The sequence below is a fragment of the Cervus elaphus genome, chromosome 32 (genome assembly GCF_910594005.1).
Source record: "Cervus elaphus chromosome 32, mCerEla1.1, whole genome shotgun sequence".
NCBI lineage: Eukaryota > Metazoa > Chordata > Mammalia > Artiodactyla > Cervidae > Cervus > Cervus elaphus.
The window spans coordinates 30066450-30086980 of record NC_057846.1 but is presented as its reverse complement, the minus strand read 5'-3'; the positions used below and the strand labels follow the sequence as shown (position 1 = coordinate 30086980).

The following is a 20531-nucleotide window of genomic DNA, read 5'->3' as shown; positions in this document are numbered from 1 at the left end:
GAGACCTTAAGCAACAGGGGTCACTGGTGGTTTCATCTCAATCTTTCCCACGTCAAGGTGGGCCTATGGAAAGCCACAAACCTTAGTGAAATGAAGAGCCAGTAGCCTTTCAATGCAGGTAACATTAAAGATGGATATTTACCCACAAACACTCATGAAGGGCTAATCATCTGGAAGGCATCATCCTCTGCCTTGGGAATACAGTAGTGGAAAAAAGCATCAAAACCCTAGACCTCATGGAACTTACATTCCATCTGTGGAGAGGGTAACAGATAATAAACAAGGTCATATAAAAAGAAACCATTTTGTAATAAGCACACCAACGTGAGGATAAATAAGCAATTAAGAATGAATGAAATGTGGCTTTTTCATATTTAAGCTTCACATGTGCATGTGTGCTAAGTCACTTCAGTCATGTCTGATGCTTTGCGACTCTATGGACTGTAGCAACCCACTGAAGTGGGTTGCCATGCCTTCCTCCAGGGGATCTTCCCAGCCCAGGGATGGAACCCATGTCTCTTCTGTCTCCTGCACTGGCAGGTAGATTCTCTACCAACAGTGCCACCCGGGAAGCCCAAGCTTCATGTAAGTCTATCCATATCCATAGGTTCTGGGTAGGAAACAAAATGCATTTAGGATGAGGACACAACTTTGATAAATAAAAGAACTGGCTGGATACATGGAGATGAAAAAGTTCATGCCAAAGTTCACTTTCTGTTAGGAAGTGAAATGAAGAAAATTGTGGGAATAGCAAGTTTTTGGAAGGACACACTAACGAATGACAGCATGTTGCAACATCCTTTAGCCATCTTAGGTAGATTGCAAATGGCTATGGATAAAATATCCCTGGGTTAATGATGAAGATAAAATATGAATAAATAGTCACAAGGTTGAGATGGGGTTATGTGCTGTGTCATTTACTAAAGTATTAGAAGGAGCATAGGACTTAAGATTCAGAAAAAATATAGTATTTCACATTTCCCCAAAATTGACATCAAAGAAATTTAGCTTTAAAAAAGTCAGTAAGTGGAAATGTAAATATAGCATTGTATGCAATATCGGCTATAGAAAAGTACACTAAAAAAAAAGAAAGTATGATAAAAGATAGTGACTCCACAGCCAACAGCCATAAACAGAAAGATGTAAAAAGGTAGATCATCTTCTAAATATATATTTTTAAATAGATAATAAAGAAAATATTTGAAATGATAAAAGTATGTGGCAACTAATGTCTCTGACATATTTGGATTTTTAGCCATTAAAATACAGTATGATCAAGAATCTATCTATCCTTGATGTTTATATGTGTATGTGACTACATGCTCAGTCATGTTTGACTCACTGCAACCCCATGGACAGTAGCCATCAGGCTCCTCTGTCCATGGGATTTCCCAGGCAAGAATACTGGAGTGGGTTGACATTTCCTTCTCTGTTATATATGAATAAGTGTATATATGTGTAAGTGTGTATGTATACATGTATTTGTATATATGTGTGTGTGTCTATTTGTGTATTTATATGTGTATATGTGTACCAGAACATACTGTGGTCTTGATAAATTAATTGATAAATTAGTGTCAGATCCAAAGAAAGGAATTAGGATCCTGTGATTGGAGTTATAGACAGGGAGATTGCAACAAGATATCAAGATATCAAATAACAACAAAACTATCCAGTCCTTTAATGGGATGGTTTGCTTATCATCCAAAGGAGGGTTTAAGCAGATACTGAGTGACCAATTGGAGGGAATGGTGTAGAGAGAACGCTAGAAACATATGGGTGGTTGAACTAAAAATGTCCCAGTTCCTTTTCTGGGATTTTCTTTCATCCAACATTCATCCCACTCATCATACAAGTCCCTAAGAATTTTATTCTACTTTATTCAATTAACTGATTGTTTCAATTATTCTCCACATCTGGGTACTCTTAAATTGTCAGTCACAACATTCATGACTTTCCTCTTCATCCCCACTCCATAAATGGCACTTACATTTCCATGCTTTCTTTTGCTGGCTAGTTAACGTGTCTAATCAAATTAAGTTGCAGTTGGATGCCACCAACTTTTACTCAGTACTCCTGTGACTAAAAAGAATACTTCATTATTATATTCATTTTCAATTTTCAAATATAGAGCTAATTCACTTACTGTGAACACTTGAACCAAGAAAAGAATATTGCCTGGGCAGAATGCCTGGTTTGATAGGTCTGCTTGATTAGTCCATTATATTGAATCACAAAGAAAAAAAAAAAACAACCAAACAGCAACAACAAAAGCGTATAATTGGGTTATACTGATCTTGAGAGAATGATGTTTCAAAATCTCTCCCTTCAACTCATGCCTACACTTATCAACTCTCATAGCCAGGAAATTATTGTTTATATCTCTTCAGTTTTTCACCCTGTAGTATAAAGTCATTTCCTTTGTCTTGATTCTCTGCAACTGGGTATCTCAATAGCAAAGTGATATTATTTTCCACAAAATGAGAAACAGAATAAGGTCATATCAACCATAGAGATCATGTGTAATACTGGCCATAATGATGGACTCCAAGACACATCATAAAACAGGTTGGCAGCTATACTTGCTGTGCTGAAAACACAATATTTTGATAGCAATAGCATGCCCAGTTTGCTCAAATAAAAGATGTTAACAGCCACATATTTTCATGTATTGGATGGCAACAGTTATAATGAAAGTGAAATACATTTCGTGCAGATCAATAACACTCCCCAAACAACTTACACACCATTTACTACTTCTTACTATAGTAAGGCAAGTGGTTTTCGGTATTCATGCTAGAAATAGATATAGTCCTAATGTACTAGTGAAAACAGTAAATTGATTTTTTTTTACTGCTCTAATGTAAGATGATTACAAATTACTTCACTTTTCAAGTACATATAACTTAATCTAATGTATAGTATTCAGGACTGCTAAAATCTGCAATTACTTTAGTAATTTGGATTTTTTCTAAACCATTATAATGAGTCACTGCATGGATAGAGTATGTTACTTTACAGAAATTATCTTGATACAATAATTACAACCTTATATTTCCATTTATTTCAGATATACATAAATAGCTTACATAGCTAAAGGAAGGATAGCCTTCTATTTTAATTATAAAAAATAAAACGTGATTTAAGAAACAAGATATGTCTTGTCTTATGTCTAAAGATATGTCTAAAATAAAATAAAAGCCAAGATTCCTACAGAAATAAACTCTTTTTCATTATCCCAAGGAATATGTTGACATTTACATTTTGGCCAGCTGGGGTTCAAATTAAATAGCTCCATAGGTAACAGAGACGGCCTGTGTGGATCCTGAGGACAGAGATGACTGTTTCAATTATTTTCCCTGAATGGCTTACCAGCCTTGGCCTCAGCATGTGGCAAGGTATTGGGAGGCTGAGGCATGAAGCCATGTAATTATGCATTTAAGTCTGTTTCCTTAATTAATTTAAACATGCTTCAGAAATGTACATCTCAGAATTCCTGTAGCCTGGTCACTGCATAGAATCAAGACTCCCTAAGGTGAGAAAGTTGATCCTATTTTTCATGAACTTTTAAAAGATGTCTTTTAATGGAGGAAAAGAAGGCTTAAAACTGTAAGACTTGGAGAAAATTCTACTCTTCCTCTCTTTAAGAAAAAAGCAGTTTTTTAAGAAAAATGATGTAGAAGAAGTTGCCACCTGCAACTGGGAGGAGAGGGTGAGATGTATGGAAAGAGTAACATGGAAACTTACGTTACCATATGTAAAACAGAAAGCCAACGGGGAATTTGCTGTAAGGCCCAGGAAACTCAAACAAGGACTCTGTGTCAATCTAGAGGGGTGGGATGGGGCGGGAGATGGGAGGGAGTTTCCAAAGGGAGGAGATATATGGATACCTATGGTTGATTCATGTTGAGGTTTGACAGAAAACAATAAAATTCTGTAAATCAATCATCCTTCAATAAAAAAGTAAACTAAAAAAAGAGAGCATAAAAAAGTCTGCAGGGGTGTATACACTGTCCCTATTGTGTGATATATGAATTGTAAATGAAGCCCAGACATGAGTAAGTAAACATAGGAGAGGAGCTCAGAAGAACAAAGACTACAGGTAGAACTAGTGAGTGTCAAATACTCACAAGGTGTTTTTCTTTTTTTCTTTTCCCGGAGGAGGGGGGTGGGTATGGGGATGAGCCAGCTCTTGAGGCAAAATAATGGTTCAAATGTGTTACCAGAGCCTCATAAAGCTGTCATTCTGCCAGCAGCCTCCAACTCCACTTCTAGCCACCCACAGGCTCACAGGCCTTGATCAGCAACACTGAACTTGCATCCATGTCTAAGAAGCAATTATTTTCTCCAATCCTAAAAACCATTGAATCCTGCCCACCTCATTGTCTTTCATTTCTTTTCTTGGAGGCACACCTTTCAAAATGTGCACTCTATTGGAAACAATGGAAACCTTTGCTCAGCTCTTTTTTCTTCGTGAGCATATGCTGTTTTATCATGATTTGCACAGTTTTACTGTTTCCTCTTTGGAAGCTTAGGCCACCTGCCCCCCAGGCTCCGACTGCACATGGCTGCTGTGCCCTACACTGTGGACAGATGCTGAACTCATCTTCTCTTTTGAGATTCTATTTCTAGTTAAAATTAGCTATTAGTGAAGTCAGAAAGAAACTACTCTTGCTAAATCAATACACTGCAGAGTTTTTTTTTTTTTTTTCTTTTTTTAAGGCAGCCCCACATAGGAAGATCAGTGAAGTTAAATAGGCAGCTTTACATGCACCTCTGAGGATGCAGAGTTCTAAAGAATAATAGCAATTTGGTCAGCAAAGAAAGATACCTGCTTGGATGTGAAGATATCTGAAGTCTCTAAGCACAGGCAGAATGGTTTAAAGGCAGAGTATGAAATGGGCTAAACTAGACTTTGTGAAGACAGCTAATTTTGTCTTATCTGTGGAACAGAGGTTTACTGTTCACAGTCAAGACTCAGGCAAAATTCATCTATGGATTATACAATGGTTTTGCTAATTATTAATTAATTTTCATAAGATAGCAACTTAATTCCTAGTTTATCTTTTATTTACCATAAAAGATGGTATCTGATAAAATAAGAAACCATGCTCTCTGATAAGGTAACATTCCCATGCAGCCCAGGAAAATTCCAAGGTTTAGATTTGACCATACAGTATATTATCTAAAAAGCAAATATAGAGTGGCATATAAAGTATTTATATATATATGATTATATATAATTTATATATGATTTACAATATTAGTTTTAATGTGAAATATTGTTTTTAAAAACAGACTCATTTCTTAGATTCCCAGGTTTAGCAAGCAATTCATGCTGATCAATTAAAAGTTTTCTAGTGTCCTAATAAATCAATATACTATGCTGTCTCATGCTCTACACCCTCCACACTCAAGTGGCAGGTAGTAATATATGTGTATTATAATTACATATTGAATGCAGTCATAAAATATCACATGACAGTCTTCAAAATTCCAAGACAGACTTGTAAAGATTAAGATGAATAACTTTCAATTAAAAAATAATGAAGCTGTATCTTCCTTGAACCAAAGCAATAGTTATTAAATCATGGTGGTACTTACCACAGTGAAGTTCATCACTTTCAAAATCCAAATTGTCATGGCTAAGTTAACTATCATGGTAACCAACAGCAGAAGGACAAAGAAGTATAAGCACCTCTTTCGCCATCCATAAATTCCCACTGGGTAAAGCTGTGCATTCTCAACCCTTGGCAGGTTATTCTGTTGTGTCGCTAGTATGTATTGTTCTCGTGTCATCTGAGAAAAAAAACAAAAGAAGCATTCAAAGATAAAGTCAATGACTATTTTAATCAAAAGCACAAGATATCTAAGAACAACGGGCAGTGGGTCCTCATTAAGATGAGTAATGAAAATTAATTAATTTGTTTAATTAACATTATAAGGTTGCAAACCCTTCAAATTCTTATTATCAGTTTTGATTTTTGCAGTTATTTAACTACCTGTTGTGTCTCGAAAATACAACATTCTAAGATTTTTAACATTCTTAGATACTATAGCTCTAAGATACAGCATTTTCAGTGGGGTTTGCCTAATCTTAACACTAGCTTTTCTCTCAGGAGTCTGTGAAGATTCTCAGCTCTATTTCCATTTGTCTAAAACCCAGAAACTTTATGATCAGCCATGCTACTCTTGGAATAAGTTTCACCATTTTTGGAGTAGATGGAGGCCAACTGTATCACAATGCATTTTGGGGACTTTATCTAAAAACAAAGGATATAATTAGCTCAGTGTATATGCTTTAATAAAAAGTCAGTGTGTTTTGAAAAACCTACGGAGAGAAAATCACTTTTATTTAGAATTATATAGATGTGCTCAGTGCTCAGATGCTCAGTTGTGTCTGACTCTTTGTGAACCTATGGACTGTAGCCCGCCAGGCTCCTCTGTCCATGGGATTCTCCACGCAAGAATATTGGAGTGGGATGCCATTTCCTGCTCCAGGGGATCTTCCCAGGGAAGATCAAATCCATCTCACTTATGTCTCCTGCATTGGCAGGCAGATTCTTTACCAATAATGCCATTTGGAAAGCAACTATTTAATTAAAACATATTTTTAGAACTTTGTTGATTATTTATTTTGGTTGCATTTTGATGAGTTATCAGTATAAAATTGATCTCTGAAAGAACAAATCACATATTTACTATCTGGTAACATAACATGTTGATCAGGAGAAGTAAGTTTTAGAAAATGGGATATGATATTCTTTGGTGGTATACAAATTTAGGTGTTAAATGAATTCTTTCAGAGAGGAAATACATTATTTACCGTCTGATACACCTAAAGAAATGGATAAGAAATGTTAATGCATATGTACTGGATATACAATTTTCATAATAATGTATTCATCACATGGAGGTTGGAAACTTTAATTTTTATAAAATATGATTTTCTACAGGACAATAGTTCAGCTTTTTTTTTTCTTTTTAGGGTTTTCTCAGATTTCTTGTGCATGCAATAAATAATGACTACATCAACAGAAATACTGCTGAATAAATCATACAATAATTAAAAACCACATTAATAAAGAATCAAAATTATTAGTTCAGTCCCAATATATAATGTGATATTATTAATTTATGATATTTATTGATATCCTATACTAAATAAAACGTTGAACTATATATTGAGAAATGCAAAAACCCCCAGTTATATGGCTTTTTCCCATTTTCTTTTTATTTTAGAACTATAATTTCAATTGCACTAATGCACTGTTAAGTATTATCTTTCACATTTTTTTTTTTTAATTTTTTTATTAGTTGGAGGCTAATTACTTCACAACATTTCAGTGGGTTTTGTCATACATTGATATGAATCAGCCATAGATTTACACTTATTTTTTATGAATGACATATATTAGGCTGCTGCTGCTAAATCGCTCAGTCGTGTCTGACTCTCTGTGACCCCGTGGACTGTAGCCCGCCAGGCTCCTCTGTCCATGGGATCCTCCGGGCAAGAACACTGGAGTGGGTTGCCATCTCCTCCTCCAGGGGATTTTCCCGACCCAGGGATCAAACCCAGGTCTCCTGCATTGCAGGCAGATTCTTTACCACTGTTCCACCCCTAAGTAACATAATAAAAATGGCTTCTTATGTTAAATTATAATTTTAAATGTACTAGAAGAACTACTATGACTAGATGATTAAGAACAAACTCTTTCATAATATAAAAAATTACCTTTTAAATTGTCATTATTATTATTTGAGTTAATCTTTAACGTTTCCTTGAAAGTAGCTCAGACAGTAAAGTGTCTGCCTACAATGTGGGAGACCCGGGTTCAATCCCTGGGTCGGGAAGATCTCCTGGAGAAGGAAATGGCAACCCACTCCAGTATTCTTGCCTGGAAAATCCCATGGACAGGGGAGCCGGGTAAGCTACAGTCCAAGGGGTTGCAAAGATTCTAACATGACTGAGCGACCTCACTTTCACTTTCACCAAAAAGCTTTAGTCCCTAATTCCAGTTGGAGGGGTGATGTCTAACTTACGAAATGCTATGAAACACAAAGTGACATAACAGATGACAGCATAATACCACAGGAATTCACTTTGTCTAAAGACTTTGGTGGAGCTTTTATAGTTCTGATAATGGTTATGATTACGAAGTAGAAAACTTATTAATAGGAAGAGGATAAAGGGAACACTAGGGGCTGCCACAGTTAAAGGGAAGAACAGGGAAGAGGCTTGTTCCTGAAAAGAGGGAGTATGGACATGAGAGGGGAGCAGAAGAGTCCGGAAGCCTGATCGTGTCCAGCTGACAAGGAAGAGACCATCCCCCGTGAAGCTGGTCTCTGAAGTCACAGTAAAATGATATGACTATCCAGACCAACCACTGCCTCTAATCTCACAATGCAGCAGACTGCCTTTTTAGAATATTCTATTCCTACAAATTCCACTTAGACATGAAGGTGAGAATACCATTCCTTAGAAAAGAAATGAGAACTTAACAAGTCTCTGAAAAAGAACAAATACACACTACAAAGAAAACAGTCCTTCAGTAACAAAATTGATTTTTTGGCAAAACAACAGAAATTCAGTAAATATATCAGAAGTCTCTAACAATTTGAAAAAGCAAATAGCATACAAAAGGCCAAAAGTAAAGGTTGTCAAGAAAATGAAAAATGTGTTAATTAAAACTTTTATTAATTCAAGAAATTCTAACTTTACTTAAGAAAGTATCACAGTTTTGCAATTTATTTCATACCAGATTTTATGTCTAATAGCATTCATTAGAATCAAATAACCAAGTCTTGGTTAATGTCAAGGAAGTCTTCAGCCTTCTTGGATTCAGATGTTTACCAGTGTTCACATTAAGATAAATGCATTTACTTTTGTCGCCTTTAATTCAGGGCTACCCTTGTGGCTCAGATGGTAAAGAATCCTCCTGCAATGTAGGAAACCTGGGTTCAACCCCTGGGTTGGGAAGATCCCCTGGAGAAGGGCAAGGTTACCCACTCCAGTATTCTGGCCTGGAGAATTCCATGGACTGTATAGGCCATGGGGTTGCAAAGAGTCCAACTCGACTGAGCGACTTTCACTTTCCTTTAATTCAGGGGAAAGAAAGTAAAAGTGTTAGTCGCTCAGTTGTGTCTGACTCTTGCAACCCCATGGACTGTAGCCCGCCAGGGTCCTCTGTCTACAGGGATTCTCCAGGTAAGAATACTGGAGTGGGTTGCCATTCCCTTCTCCAGGGAAGCTTCCTAACCCAGGGATCGAACCTGGGTCTCCTGCATTGCTGGCAGATTCTTTACCATCTGAGACACCAGGAAAGCTCAGGTCAGGGGAGGGATGACATGGACTTTGCACTTGCTTTCACAAAGAAATATGTTTTCAAAACATGAGTACAATTTCCAGCAAGATGTTATGAGGTTAGATGAAAGACGCATGGGCCAATAGAATTAGCTGCTTCTGCTGCTAAGGCGCTTCAGCCGTGTCCGACTCTGCGACCCCATGGACAGCAGCCCACCAGGCTCCTCTGTCCATGGGATTCTCTAGGCAAGAATACTGGAGTGGGTTCATTTCCTTCTCTGCAATAGAACTAGACCTTGTGAATTTTTCAATTCCATGCTTTTTTCTCCAAAGGCATGGAAAATATGGTTTTCAGAAAGGGTTATTTTGTTTAGTATTTTTAATAACTTAATGTATAAAGACTAGAATAGAATGAATTAATCATTAATCACTAATGACTTAAACATAGTTCATCACTAATAACCCACTTCTGGAGAATTCTGGTAAAATCTACTTAAGCTGGATTGAATGGGAGAGAAATTAGAGTATCAGAGTCCATTGGCTATTATTCCCCTGCCTCACAGAAGGGGACAACAGTCCAAAATACTAAGTCCAAGGGAATGTTATAAACAGTCTAATCTACATGATGTCATTATTTAGTTGTTTTGTATATACTCAGACCAGGGCACAGAATTTGATACTCTAGGCAGAAGTGGGCCTTTATTTGATAAAATATTTTTTTAGTGACAAATATGTGCAGGTAGAGTTCAAGTTTGCAGCACCCATGAATTTCAGATAGTTAGGGAAAATACAATAAAATAACATATAAATATATAAAATACCACATCAAATAGTAATGTTCTCTGAAGATGAAAAATATAACAGTATAATGGATTCATTATACAAGTAATAAAATATTAGATAGTGACAGATGCTATGAAGATAATATGCATGGTGTTATAATGGACAGGAGAGGAACTACTTTAAAAGTAGTAGAAGGAGAATGCCTCACAAAGGATGCAACAGATAAGATGAAATTAAAATGATGGATATCTTCTATGAAGAAAATTTCAAAAGATCTTTGATGATCTATTTGAAGCCCTACCTAGAATGGGCTAAATAGAAAATTTTTAAAAACTGAAGAAGTGGAAAGAGTATGGACATTTTTTGAGGAGTAGAGAAGAACAAAAGAATGGGATTTCAGATGAGAATATGAAGTCTGGTGTCAGAGTATTAAATCAGGGACCAGAAAGAGTTTATTTGAAGGATGTGAAGTTGCTCAGTCATGTCCGACTCTTTACTACCCCATGGACTGTAGCCTACCAGGCTCCTCCATCCATGGGATTTTCTAGGCAAAAGTACTGGAGTGGGTTGCCATTTCCTTCTCCAGGGGATCTTCAAAACCCAGGGGGTGAACCTGGGTCTCCTGCATTGCAGGCAGATGCTTTACCATCTGAGCCAGCAGGGAAGCATCTGAAGGATATAAGAGAGAAAATGGAAAAGCAGTGAGGGTACTTAAATTGGGAACAATAGTCGAGGTGACAAACCTGGGATACAGAGTTGAGTTGTGTGTTCTCAGAGATGTTGTGGCCAAGGAACTAGTATCAATGACAAAAGATCAGCCAGGCAAAAGGCTTCCCTGATAGCTCAGTTGGTAAAGAATCTGCCTGCAATGCAGGAGACCCTGGTTCAATTCCTGGGTCGGGAAGATCCACTGGAGAAGAATAGGCTACCCAATTCAGTATTCTTGGGCTTCCCTTGTGGCTCAGCTGGTAAAGAATCCACCTGCAATGCGGGAGACCTGGGTTCCATCCCTGGGTTGGGAAGATTCTCTGGAGAAGGGAAAGGCTACCCACTCCAGTATTTTGGCCTGGAAAATTCCATGGACCATATAGTCCATGGGGTCGAAAATAGTTGGACACAACTGATTGACTTTCATTTTCACTTTCAGGCAACTGGGGGCAACAAGGTGGGAATACAGTTGTTGTTGTTTAGTTGCTAAGTCATGTCTGACTCTGTGACCCCACTCACAGAAGCATGCCAGGCTTTCCTGTCCTTCACCATCTCTCAGAGTTTGCTCAAACTCATGTCCATCGAGTTGATGATACCATCCAAACATCTCATCCTCTGTCAGTCCCTTCTCTTCTTCCCCTTAATCTTTCCCAGCATTACAGTCTTTTCCAATGAGTCAGTTCCTCACATCAGATAGTCAAAGTATTGGAGCTTCAGCTTTAACATCAGTCTTTCCAATGAATATTCAGGGTTGATTTCCTTTAAGACTGACTGGTTTGATACTCTTGCTGTCCAAGGGACTGTCAAGTTTTCTCCATCACCACAGTTTGAGAGCTTCAATTCTTTGAAGAAAAACTTCAAGAAAACTTGTCAGTTTTCTCTATGGTCCAACTCTCACATCTGTACATGACTGCTTTGCAAGTCTCTTAATTTCATGGCTTCAGTCACTGTCCTTAGTGATTTTGGAGCCCAAGAAAAGAAAAACCGTCACTGCTTTCACTTTTTCCCTTCTATGTGCCATGAAGTGATGGGACTGGATACCATGATCTTAGTTTTTTTTTATGTTGGGTTTCAAGCCAACTTTTTCACTCTCCTCTTTCACCCTCATTAAGAGGCTCTTTAGTTTGTCTTTACTTTCTGCCATCTAGAATTGATACCATTCTAGATATCTGCATATCTGAGGTTGTGATATATCTCCCAGCAATCTTGATTCCAGCCCAGCATTTCTATGCAGAGATGTACTCTGCATATAATTAAATAAGCAGAGTGACAATATACAACCTTGTCACTCTCTTTTCCCAATTTTGAAGCAGTTTTTCCATGTTCAGTTCTAAATGTTGCTTCTTGATCTGCATACAGGTTTCCAAGGAGACAGATAAGGTGGTCTGGGACTCCCATCTCTTATATAATTTCCCACAGTTTGTTGTGATCCACATAGTCAAGGACTTAAGCACAGTCAATGAAGTAGAAATAGATGTTTTTCTGGAACTCTATTGCTTTCTCCATGATCCAGTGAAAGTTGGCAATTTGATCTCTGGTTCCTCTGCCTCTTTGAAACTCACCTTGTACATCTGGAAGTTCTTGGTTTTCACACACTGCTGAAGCCTAGCTTGAAGGTTTTAGGGCAAAACCTTACTAGCATGTGAAATGAGTGTAATTGTAAGGTAGTTTGAACATTCTTTTTGGCATTGCCCTTCTTTGAGACTGCAATGAAAACTAACATTTTCCAGTTCTGTGGCCACTGCTGAGTTTTCCAAATTTGCTGATGTATTGAGTGCAGCACTTTAACAACAGCATCTTTAAGGATCTTAAATAGCTCAGCTAGAATTCCACCACACCCGCTAGCTTTATTTGTAGTAATGCTTCCTAAGGTCTACTTGACTTGACACTCCAGGATGTCTGGCTCTTGGTGAATGACCACACCGTCTGGGTTATCCAAGTCATTAGACCTTTTTTGTATAGTTCTTTTGTGTACTCTTGCCACCTCTTCTTAATCTCTTCCGCTTCTGTTAGGTCCTTACAGTTGCTGTTCTTACTGTGCCCATCCTTGCAAGAAATATTCCCTTGATATCTCCAATTTTCTTGATGAGATCTCAATTCTTTCCATTCTATTGTTTTCCTCTGTCTCTGTATTGTTCATTTAAGAAAGTCTTTGTATCTCTGCTATTCCCTGGAACTCTGCATTCAGTTGGGTATTTATTTCCCTTTCTCTCTTGCCTTTCACTTTTCTTCTTTCCTCAGCTATTTGTAAAGCCTCTTTAGACAACCACTTTGCCTTCTTGCATTTCTGTTTCTTTGGGATGGTTTTGGTCACTGCCTCCTGTATAGTGTTACCAATCTCTGTCTTTAGTTCTTCAGGCACTCTGTCTATCAGATGTAATCCCTTAAATTTATTCATCACCTCCAGTGTATATCCATAAGGGCTTTGATTTAGGGCATACCTGAATGGCCTAGCGCTTTTCCCTACTTTCTTCAATTTAAGCCTGAATTTTGCAGAAGGAGCTCATGACTGAAACCACAGTCAGCTCCAGGTCTTTTTCTGTTGATTGTATAGGGCTTCTCCATCTTTGGCTACTAAGGACAGAGTCAGTCGGATTTCCATATTGACCACTTGGTGTTGTCCATGTGTAGAGTCATCTCTTGTGTTGTTGGAAGAGGGTGTTTTCTATGACCAGTGTGTTTTCTTGACAAAACTCTGTTAGCCTTTGCCCTGTTTCATTCTGTACGCCAAGGCCACACCTTCCTATTGCTCCAAATATCCCTTGACTTCTACTTTTGCATTCCAGTCCCTTATGATGAAAAGGGTATCTTTTTTGGTGATAGTTCTAGATGGTGTCATAGGTCTTCATAAAACTTGTCAGCTTCTTTAGTATCAGTTAGTGGTGCATAGACTTGGATTACCGTGATGTTGAATGGTTTACGTTGGAAAGGAATCAAGGCATCTCAGTTTTGAGACTGTACCCAGGTACTCTATTTCAGACTCTTTTGTTGACTATGAGGGCAACTCCATTTCTTCTAAGGGATTCTTGCCCACAGTACTAGATATGACAGTCGTCTGAATTAAATTTGCCCATTCTCATCCATTTTAGTTCACTTATTCCTAAGATATCTATATTCAATCTTGCCATCTCCTGCTTGACCATGTCCAATTTACCTTGATTCATGGACCTAACATTCCAGGTTCCTATGCAATATTACTCTTTCCAGCATCAAACTTTACCTTCACCACCAGACACAGCCACAAGTGAGCATTGGCTCTGCTTTGACCCAGTCACATCAGAGACTTACATTCTTTCTTGAGCTATTAGTAATTGCCCTTCACTCTTGCTCAGTACATACTGGATAGCTTCTGACCAGGGGGGCTCATATTCCATTGTCATAGCTTTTTGCGTTTTCATACTGTCCATGGGGTTCTCTATGCAATAATACCTAGTGAGTTGCCATTCTCTTCTCCAGTAGACCATGTTCTGTTGGAACTCTTCACTGTGGTCTGTCTGTTTTGGGTGGCCCTGCATGGCATGGCTCATAGCTTGATTGAGTTAGGCAAACATCTTTTTCACAATAAGACAAGACTGTGATCCATAAAGGGTGTGTGTGGGAGGGGAAACATAGACAGGTTATAACGATCATAATTCAACAAGAATAATTCTTCGTCTTAGTTATGTACTAGTATTCTGACTCACATCGGTGTGCAGAAATCTGAAATCAGCTGTGCTGTGGTTGAAGTTTGCTCTGAGATTCCCTCTTCCACAGCCTACTTAATCTGAGGCTCTGTCACCACAAACTTGCTTTACTTGGATTTCAGCGTAGAGGTATACGTACCATCTTCTCCTTTCCATCCCCATAGTCTTTCCTCACTTTCAGGAAGGTTTTATTATTTACTTTCTAAAATTGGGAGTGAAGAAACGAGGGCATTTTTGAATATAATTAGATATGGCATCTCTCTGAATATACAGGAAAAGCTAAAAATTATTTGACATGTCTTAATATTAATGAGAAGAGAGAAAGAAGAGAAGAGGCTGAGGGAGATTACAATGCTTGAGATAAATGTTTGAAATTGTGATTGACTAAATTAAGGGTAAAAATAAAAGCTATAAATGAAATGCTCTGTTTTATGGAAGAAATATTGTCTGAAAGGATGATCAAGTGACCCTGTCATATGTTTATATCCTCATGACCCTAATATCGAGAGGGTCTGAACAATTTGAAAATGGCAGTAAGAACTGAGAAGCATGAAAGTGGATTGTAAATCAACACTTTTTAAAATTTGAGTTTTATCAAGAAGAGAAAAGTTACCCTAAGACTTTACCCAAAAGCTTGAGGAAAGTAGAAAGTTAGTTCAAGTCCAAGTATTCAGAACCTATTTTCTCCAGTCTAGATTATATCACTAAGTTGTCAATCTGATGATAAAGTTGTATAGAGAACCTAATTTTATATTTCAAGTCATATAATTGATTTAATTGTTTTTAGAATACCACACTTTTTAATACTACTAATACAATACTTTATAATATTATTAATGTAACACTTTTATAATACTACACACATCAGTACTGGATACAACACAGAGATGCATATAGCACATCTGGAAAGAAAAAGCACAAAGACTGGAAAGAAAGAGCAAATTATTTGTTTAACTCACTATTTCACTCCTTAAAATTAAAACATAAATTAAGAATCTCTTTTCTGCTCAGACCTGCTCCCTGTGTTTCTGTTATGGGAAATATGAATACAAAAGAGAAGCATGTGTCTTCCGGAAAATAAGCTAGATAATTTGGGAAATTGCTTTTAACTTCTGATTACAGAGCTAGCACTTGGCACATTCACGAAGCAATATGCAAAATCTTTGTGACCATAAAAATTGAATCTCAGTTCCAAAACCTCTTAACTTCCTCACTGGGAGTAGCTTAGATTCCAGGAGAAATGGTAAATCATGTTGATGTCACTGCTCATTAACTGTTGATCATGTTAGATTTAAGACTACAATTGTCTGTTATTTGTTCAGATGAGGAATGGGCACAGCAAGTTAAGCACAGTCTCAGATTTCTGTGCGGGGTTGAACCCCAGTCTGGCCATTCTATTCTGTGCATCCGAGGGCAAGTCACTCAGCCTTCCTCCACCCTAGTTTCCTCAGCTCTCAAATGAATATTACATTGACTTACATAAGAACAATGTGGGAGTAGAAAAGTAGGATGCTAAAGTTCTCCTTTCCTTTTAAATGATAAAATGACTCATTTGAAAAAAACTGATCTTCCACCTCATAGCTAATGGTCCCCTCCTTCAGTGCTGTATTAAGTATTTATATTGAAATTCATTTTAAAAGAAGTGCTGGAAATATCATTTAAAAAACAAGATGCTTGAAGTGTTCAAATTATATGGTGTAAACTTTACACAGTAGAAAGGCATTTTGTATTCTGTTCCCAGAAAATGAGTCTCTAAACAGCTACTAATGTTGAGAGAGATTGAAAACAATACAGTAAAGTCCACTTACCATGGAAATCGGAAATTTTCCCTATCCGTGATACTTAATTCTCAAAGGCACATTCCAACACAATGACAGTTAAAATTTGCTATTTAAGAAAATATCCTCTTTTTTTTTTTCCAGTTGGTTTATGGAAAATGCTGTAGTCAGGTTTTACAGCCTGGAAAAGAAGCAGCCTAGCAACTGAATTTCAAGAATGATGAAAGATATCTCAGTCAAATGGTGCTGCCTCTTGAGATAGGAAATAGAAGAGGACTCTAGCCAAGGCTGACAGTAAAAAAGAAACCCAAATAGACATTAAAAGGACAATACATTCTCAGATGGATAAAAGTTTTAGAAAAATGTGGTCGTTTACACAGAATGACCCAGTCGTTCTGAGCTTATTTTACATATATCATGCACTCTAAAAGGAAGCACTTTTATACAGAAAATACTTTTTCAGTAGTTAATTGGATGAAAACTCCCCATCACAGTTTTTGGCATTTATTTAGTCACAGATGTGGATTTAGGCTCCTAATATTGAAGTCGCTCAATTCTCAGACCCCCTCATGTGCTATTAACAGAAAAACTTAGCTATTAAAGCGATTTTGAAGGAGGCTGGAAAGTCTTTTGCCTACTCATACTTGTGTCATCATTGAGACAGAAAACAACATGGGTGGCTGTGAGCAGCATTTACACTAAGATTGCAAGCATGAGAAGCTGGTTGGCAAGCACTGCTACACATTCACAGCAGGAGAAAAGGGAAAAAAATCTTTAAGGAAAAACAAATTTGCCAGAAACACAGCTGGAGAGCTTAAATGGGCAAGTGGAAAGCCCATACTATTTAAAGCAATGAGGATCAACAGGAAGACATGTAAGAAAAAGAATAGTGGAAAAAGTAAGTCTTATGGGCTTCTGTTCTAACAGCAAGCAGAAAAACTTCCCAAGAACAAGAAAGATAGAACATGGCTTCCATAGCCCTGATGATTAATTGGAAAGCACCACTGTTTATGAAAAATCTTACAAACACATTTCAAGGTGCTGGAGAAGACTCTTGAGAGTCCCTCGGACAGCAAGGAGATCAAACCTGTCAATCCTAAAGGAAAGCAACCCTGGATATTCATTGGAAGGTCCGGGGCTGAAGTTGAAACTCCAAAATTTTGTTCATCTGATGCAAAGAGGCGACTCCTTGAAAAAGACCCTGATGTGAAAGACTGAGGGCAGGAGGAGAAAGGGTTGACAGAAGATGAGATGGTTGGATGGTATCACCTACTCAAAGGACATGAGTTTGAGCAAACTCTGGGAGATGGTGAAGGGCAGGGAAGCCTGGCGTGCTCCAGTCCATAATGTTTCAAAGAGGTGGACATGCCTGAGCAACTGAACAACAGCAATCTGGATGAAGATAAAGCCACTGGGCCAATAATTAGATTTCAGATCGCTTGGTTTGTTATAAGTTGGGGGAAAGGTAAGGTCCACTTTTCACGTAACAAGTTAGGGGCAGAGAGGAAATGCAGACGAGTTCAACACTTGATGGCATGAAGGAGGGTACAGAAAGAAGCCTGATTAGCCGTCATGAAGTGAGGCCAGTGTGGACAGATGTCTCCATCAGTGCTGGAGAGATGCCCCCGGAGGCCTGGGCCTGATCCTCTGGCTGTCTTTCTGTTGCGTCTCAGCAGGGACCACACAGGAGAACATGGGTCAGGAGAAGAGGTAAATGCTTCATCCATCATTACTCATACTGACCTTGGCCAGGCATACCTAGATCATGAGTATAACCTATCTTTCCCCCAGAGGTGAAAAATGGGAAGATAAAAGGACTGGTGACACTTTAATTTTGTTTTTTATACCAGAAATCAGGCTTTTTCAGTGCTGGTACTAGAAATCTAAATAAGATTAACTGGTTATTCTTCTTGGCTGAGGAGCTTAGGTGAAGGTGTATGTGTTGTAGTCCTCTGCTATTCAGTTGTTTTACAGTTGTTTCTTGTCTTAGCTGATGAAGAGTAGAAGAATATGCCACAACGAAACATGCCACTTTGGCACATTGATTATTTTGAGCTGTTGGCGTTTGAAAAACAGCAAATACAGGGAGATAATTTCTCTGAACTCTCAGTCTCTGCCTATAGATGGATTTAGCAAAAGGAACTCAGTTGTCATAAATCCCCTCCCCAGGAGTTGCATCAACCAGGGAAAATTGACTCATGTCACAGGAGAGGAGGCTAGAAATGACATTACACCCAGACCCACTTTGTCACAAACTAGTTATGCCTCCCATCTATTTTTCTAAGGACCCATTTGTCTTTCTTAAATGTCATTTACCCTCCTCTAAGAAACCTACATTCCCCTCCTCTTTCTTTATTAAGATGATGTTTAAACTTGAATTCTAAGTCACCTCTTTGAATTACTCACTTTTCCCTAGGCACCTCTTGGGTATGCATGAGGGATACATTTTAATAAAATTCTGTTTGTTTTTTCTCTTGTTAATCTGCTTTTTATTATAAGATTCTCAGCCAAGAATGCATAAGGGTAGAGGAGAAATTATTTTTCCTCCTTTACACTCACAGTAAGATTATAAATCCCTTAGCTTAGAATTCTTTTAGTCATCCAAGTACCAAACAGAGTCAGATATGCTATAAATGATAAATTGAGATTAATACCCACTTTTATTCAATACCTGCTCCATGCTAGGCATTCTGTTGGTAGCTTTATTGTTGATTCAGCTGAAACTGAATTGATTTTTATATTAACTCAGAAAAGGGGGCACTTTAGGAATCATAATAGTGCCATTTAGTATATTACTGTTACATCCACAGGCATCATTAAATAACTCAATAAATATTTGTTGACTCTCTGGATGGATGAATATATTTAGAAAGCATATAATTCACACAATTGAAACATATTTAGGGAGCATGATGAGAGTGAATGGAATATATGTGATCCAAAATAATACAATTATGGACATATTTTTCCATTTGTAAACTGGAAAAGCTGTATGCAGCTTTTTCATGTCTTAAATAATGGATCAGATGATATGTCAGGGATGGTAGTGGGGGCTTCTTGTGACAATGATCCTAAAAAAACGCATCTCAAATTTGAACTTCAAGTGCAAGCACCAGTTCTGAATCTATAGCACTCCAAATTAGGAATCTTCTGAATCGAATTAATATATTAGATAAATTGTTATTTATTCAGCTGATTCTATTGATAATATTTCAAGTCATTGTACTTAAAAAATGAAGAATTTTATTGATGCTTAGATTTTATATTTCTTTTTTGGAATGGGGAGCACACAGGTCTATGTCTCTTTATTTGTCATATTTTCCACATATATCTGTATCAGTCCATGTTGTCAGCATTCTATTTTAGGATTTATCATAGCAAGATTATGTTAAAGGTTTCCAACTTCTGACTTATTTCTTGCCCCTATTGCTCAGTCTCAAGATGTATTCCCAGAGCATAAATGTCATCATGTTTATTCATATATTAAATAAAAGTCAGTTTAGCACATTCTACTCACAAAGCATCTTTCAGGAAGGCTAGAGATGCGGCAATGAAGAGGACAAGCAACAACTCTTTTGTCACATATCCCCTCCCCAGGAAATTCATCAACCTGGGAAGATTGATTCTTGTCACTGGAGAGGAGACTAGAGATACACACCACACGGAGACACACTGTCAAAACCATCACACCTTCCATCCATCCTTCAAAGGGCTCATTCATCTTCCCTAAAACCTTGACTCGCCCCTAAAAGGTCTACAACCCACTGCCCTTTCCCTGTTAAGATGGTATTTAAGCCTAAATTCTAAGCCACTTCTTTGAGTTATTTGTTTTTCACTGATATCTCCCAGCTATGCATGGGGGATGTTGTGTAGTTGCTAAGTTGTATCCGACTCTTTGTGACCACATGGTAGCCCACCAGGCTCCTTTGTCCATGGGATTCTCCAGGCAAGAATCCTGGAGTGAGTTGCCATTTCCCTCTCCAGGGGATCTTCCCGACCCAGGGACCAAATCCTGCTTGCCTGGTGGGTTCTTTACCACTGTGCCACCAGGGAAGTCCCATGCATGAGGGATGCATGTTAATAATCGGCTTGGTTTCTCCTGCTAAGCTGTCCTTCATTACTAGGGCCCCAGCCAAGAACTCAGAAGTGTAGACAGAAAACTATTTTTACTCCCTTACACCATGAAAACTTGGCCACAGGACAGGACACCAGCTGGCTGCACACGACTGGTGGTTTGTGTTCCCATTTGACCTCCTCTGTGTTTTCTCTGTGCAG

General features: G+C 38.0%; 1 protein-coding gene across 1 annotated transcript in view; it reads right to left on the bottom strand.

The window, feature by feature from the left end:
• SGCZ (sarcoglycan zeta) overlaps positions 1 to 20531 on the bottom strand; it is a 1061503-nt gene that overhangs the window by 371837 nt on the left and 669135 nt on the right. The window contains exon 2 of the mRNA XM_043893729.1: positions 5605 to 5799. Coding sequence (XP_043749664.1) covers positions 5605 to 5799 — 195 coding nt within the window. The remainder of the gene's footprint in view (positions 1 to 5604; positions 5800 to 20531) is intronic.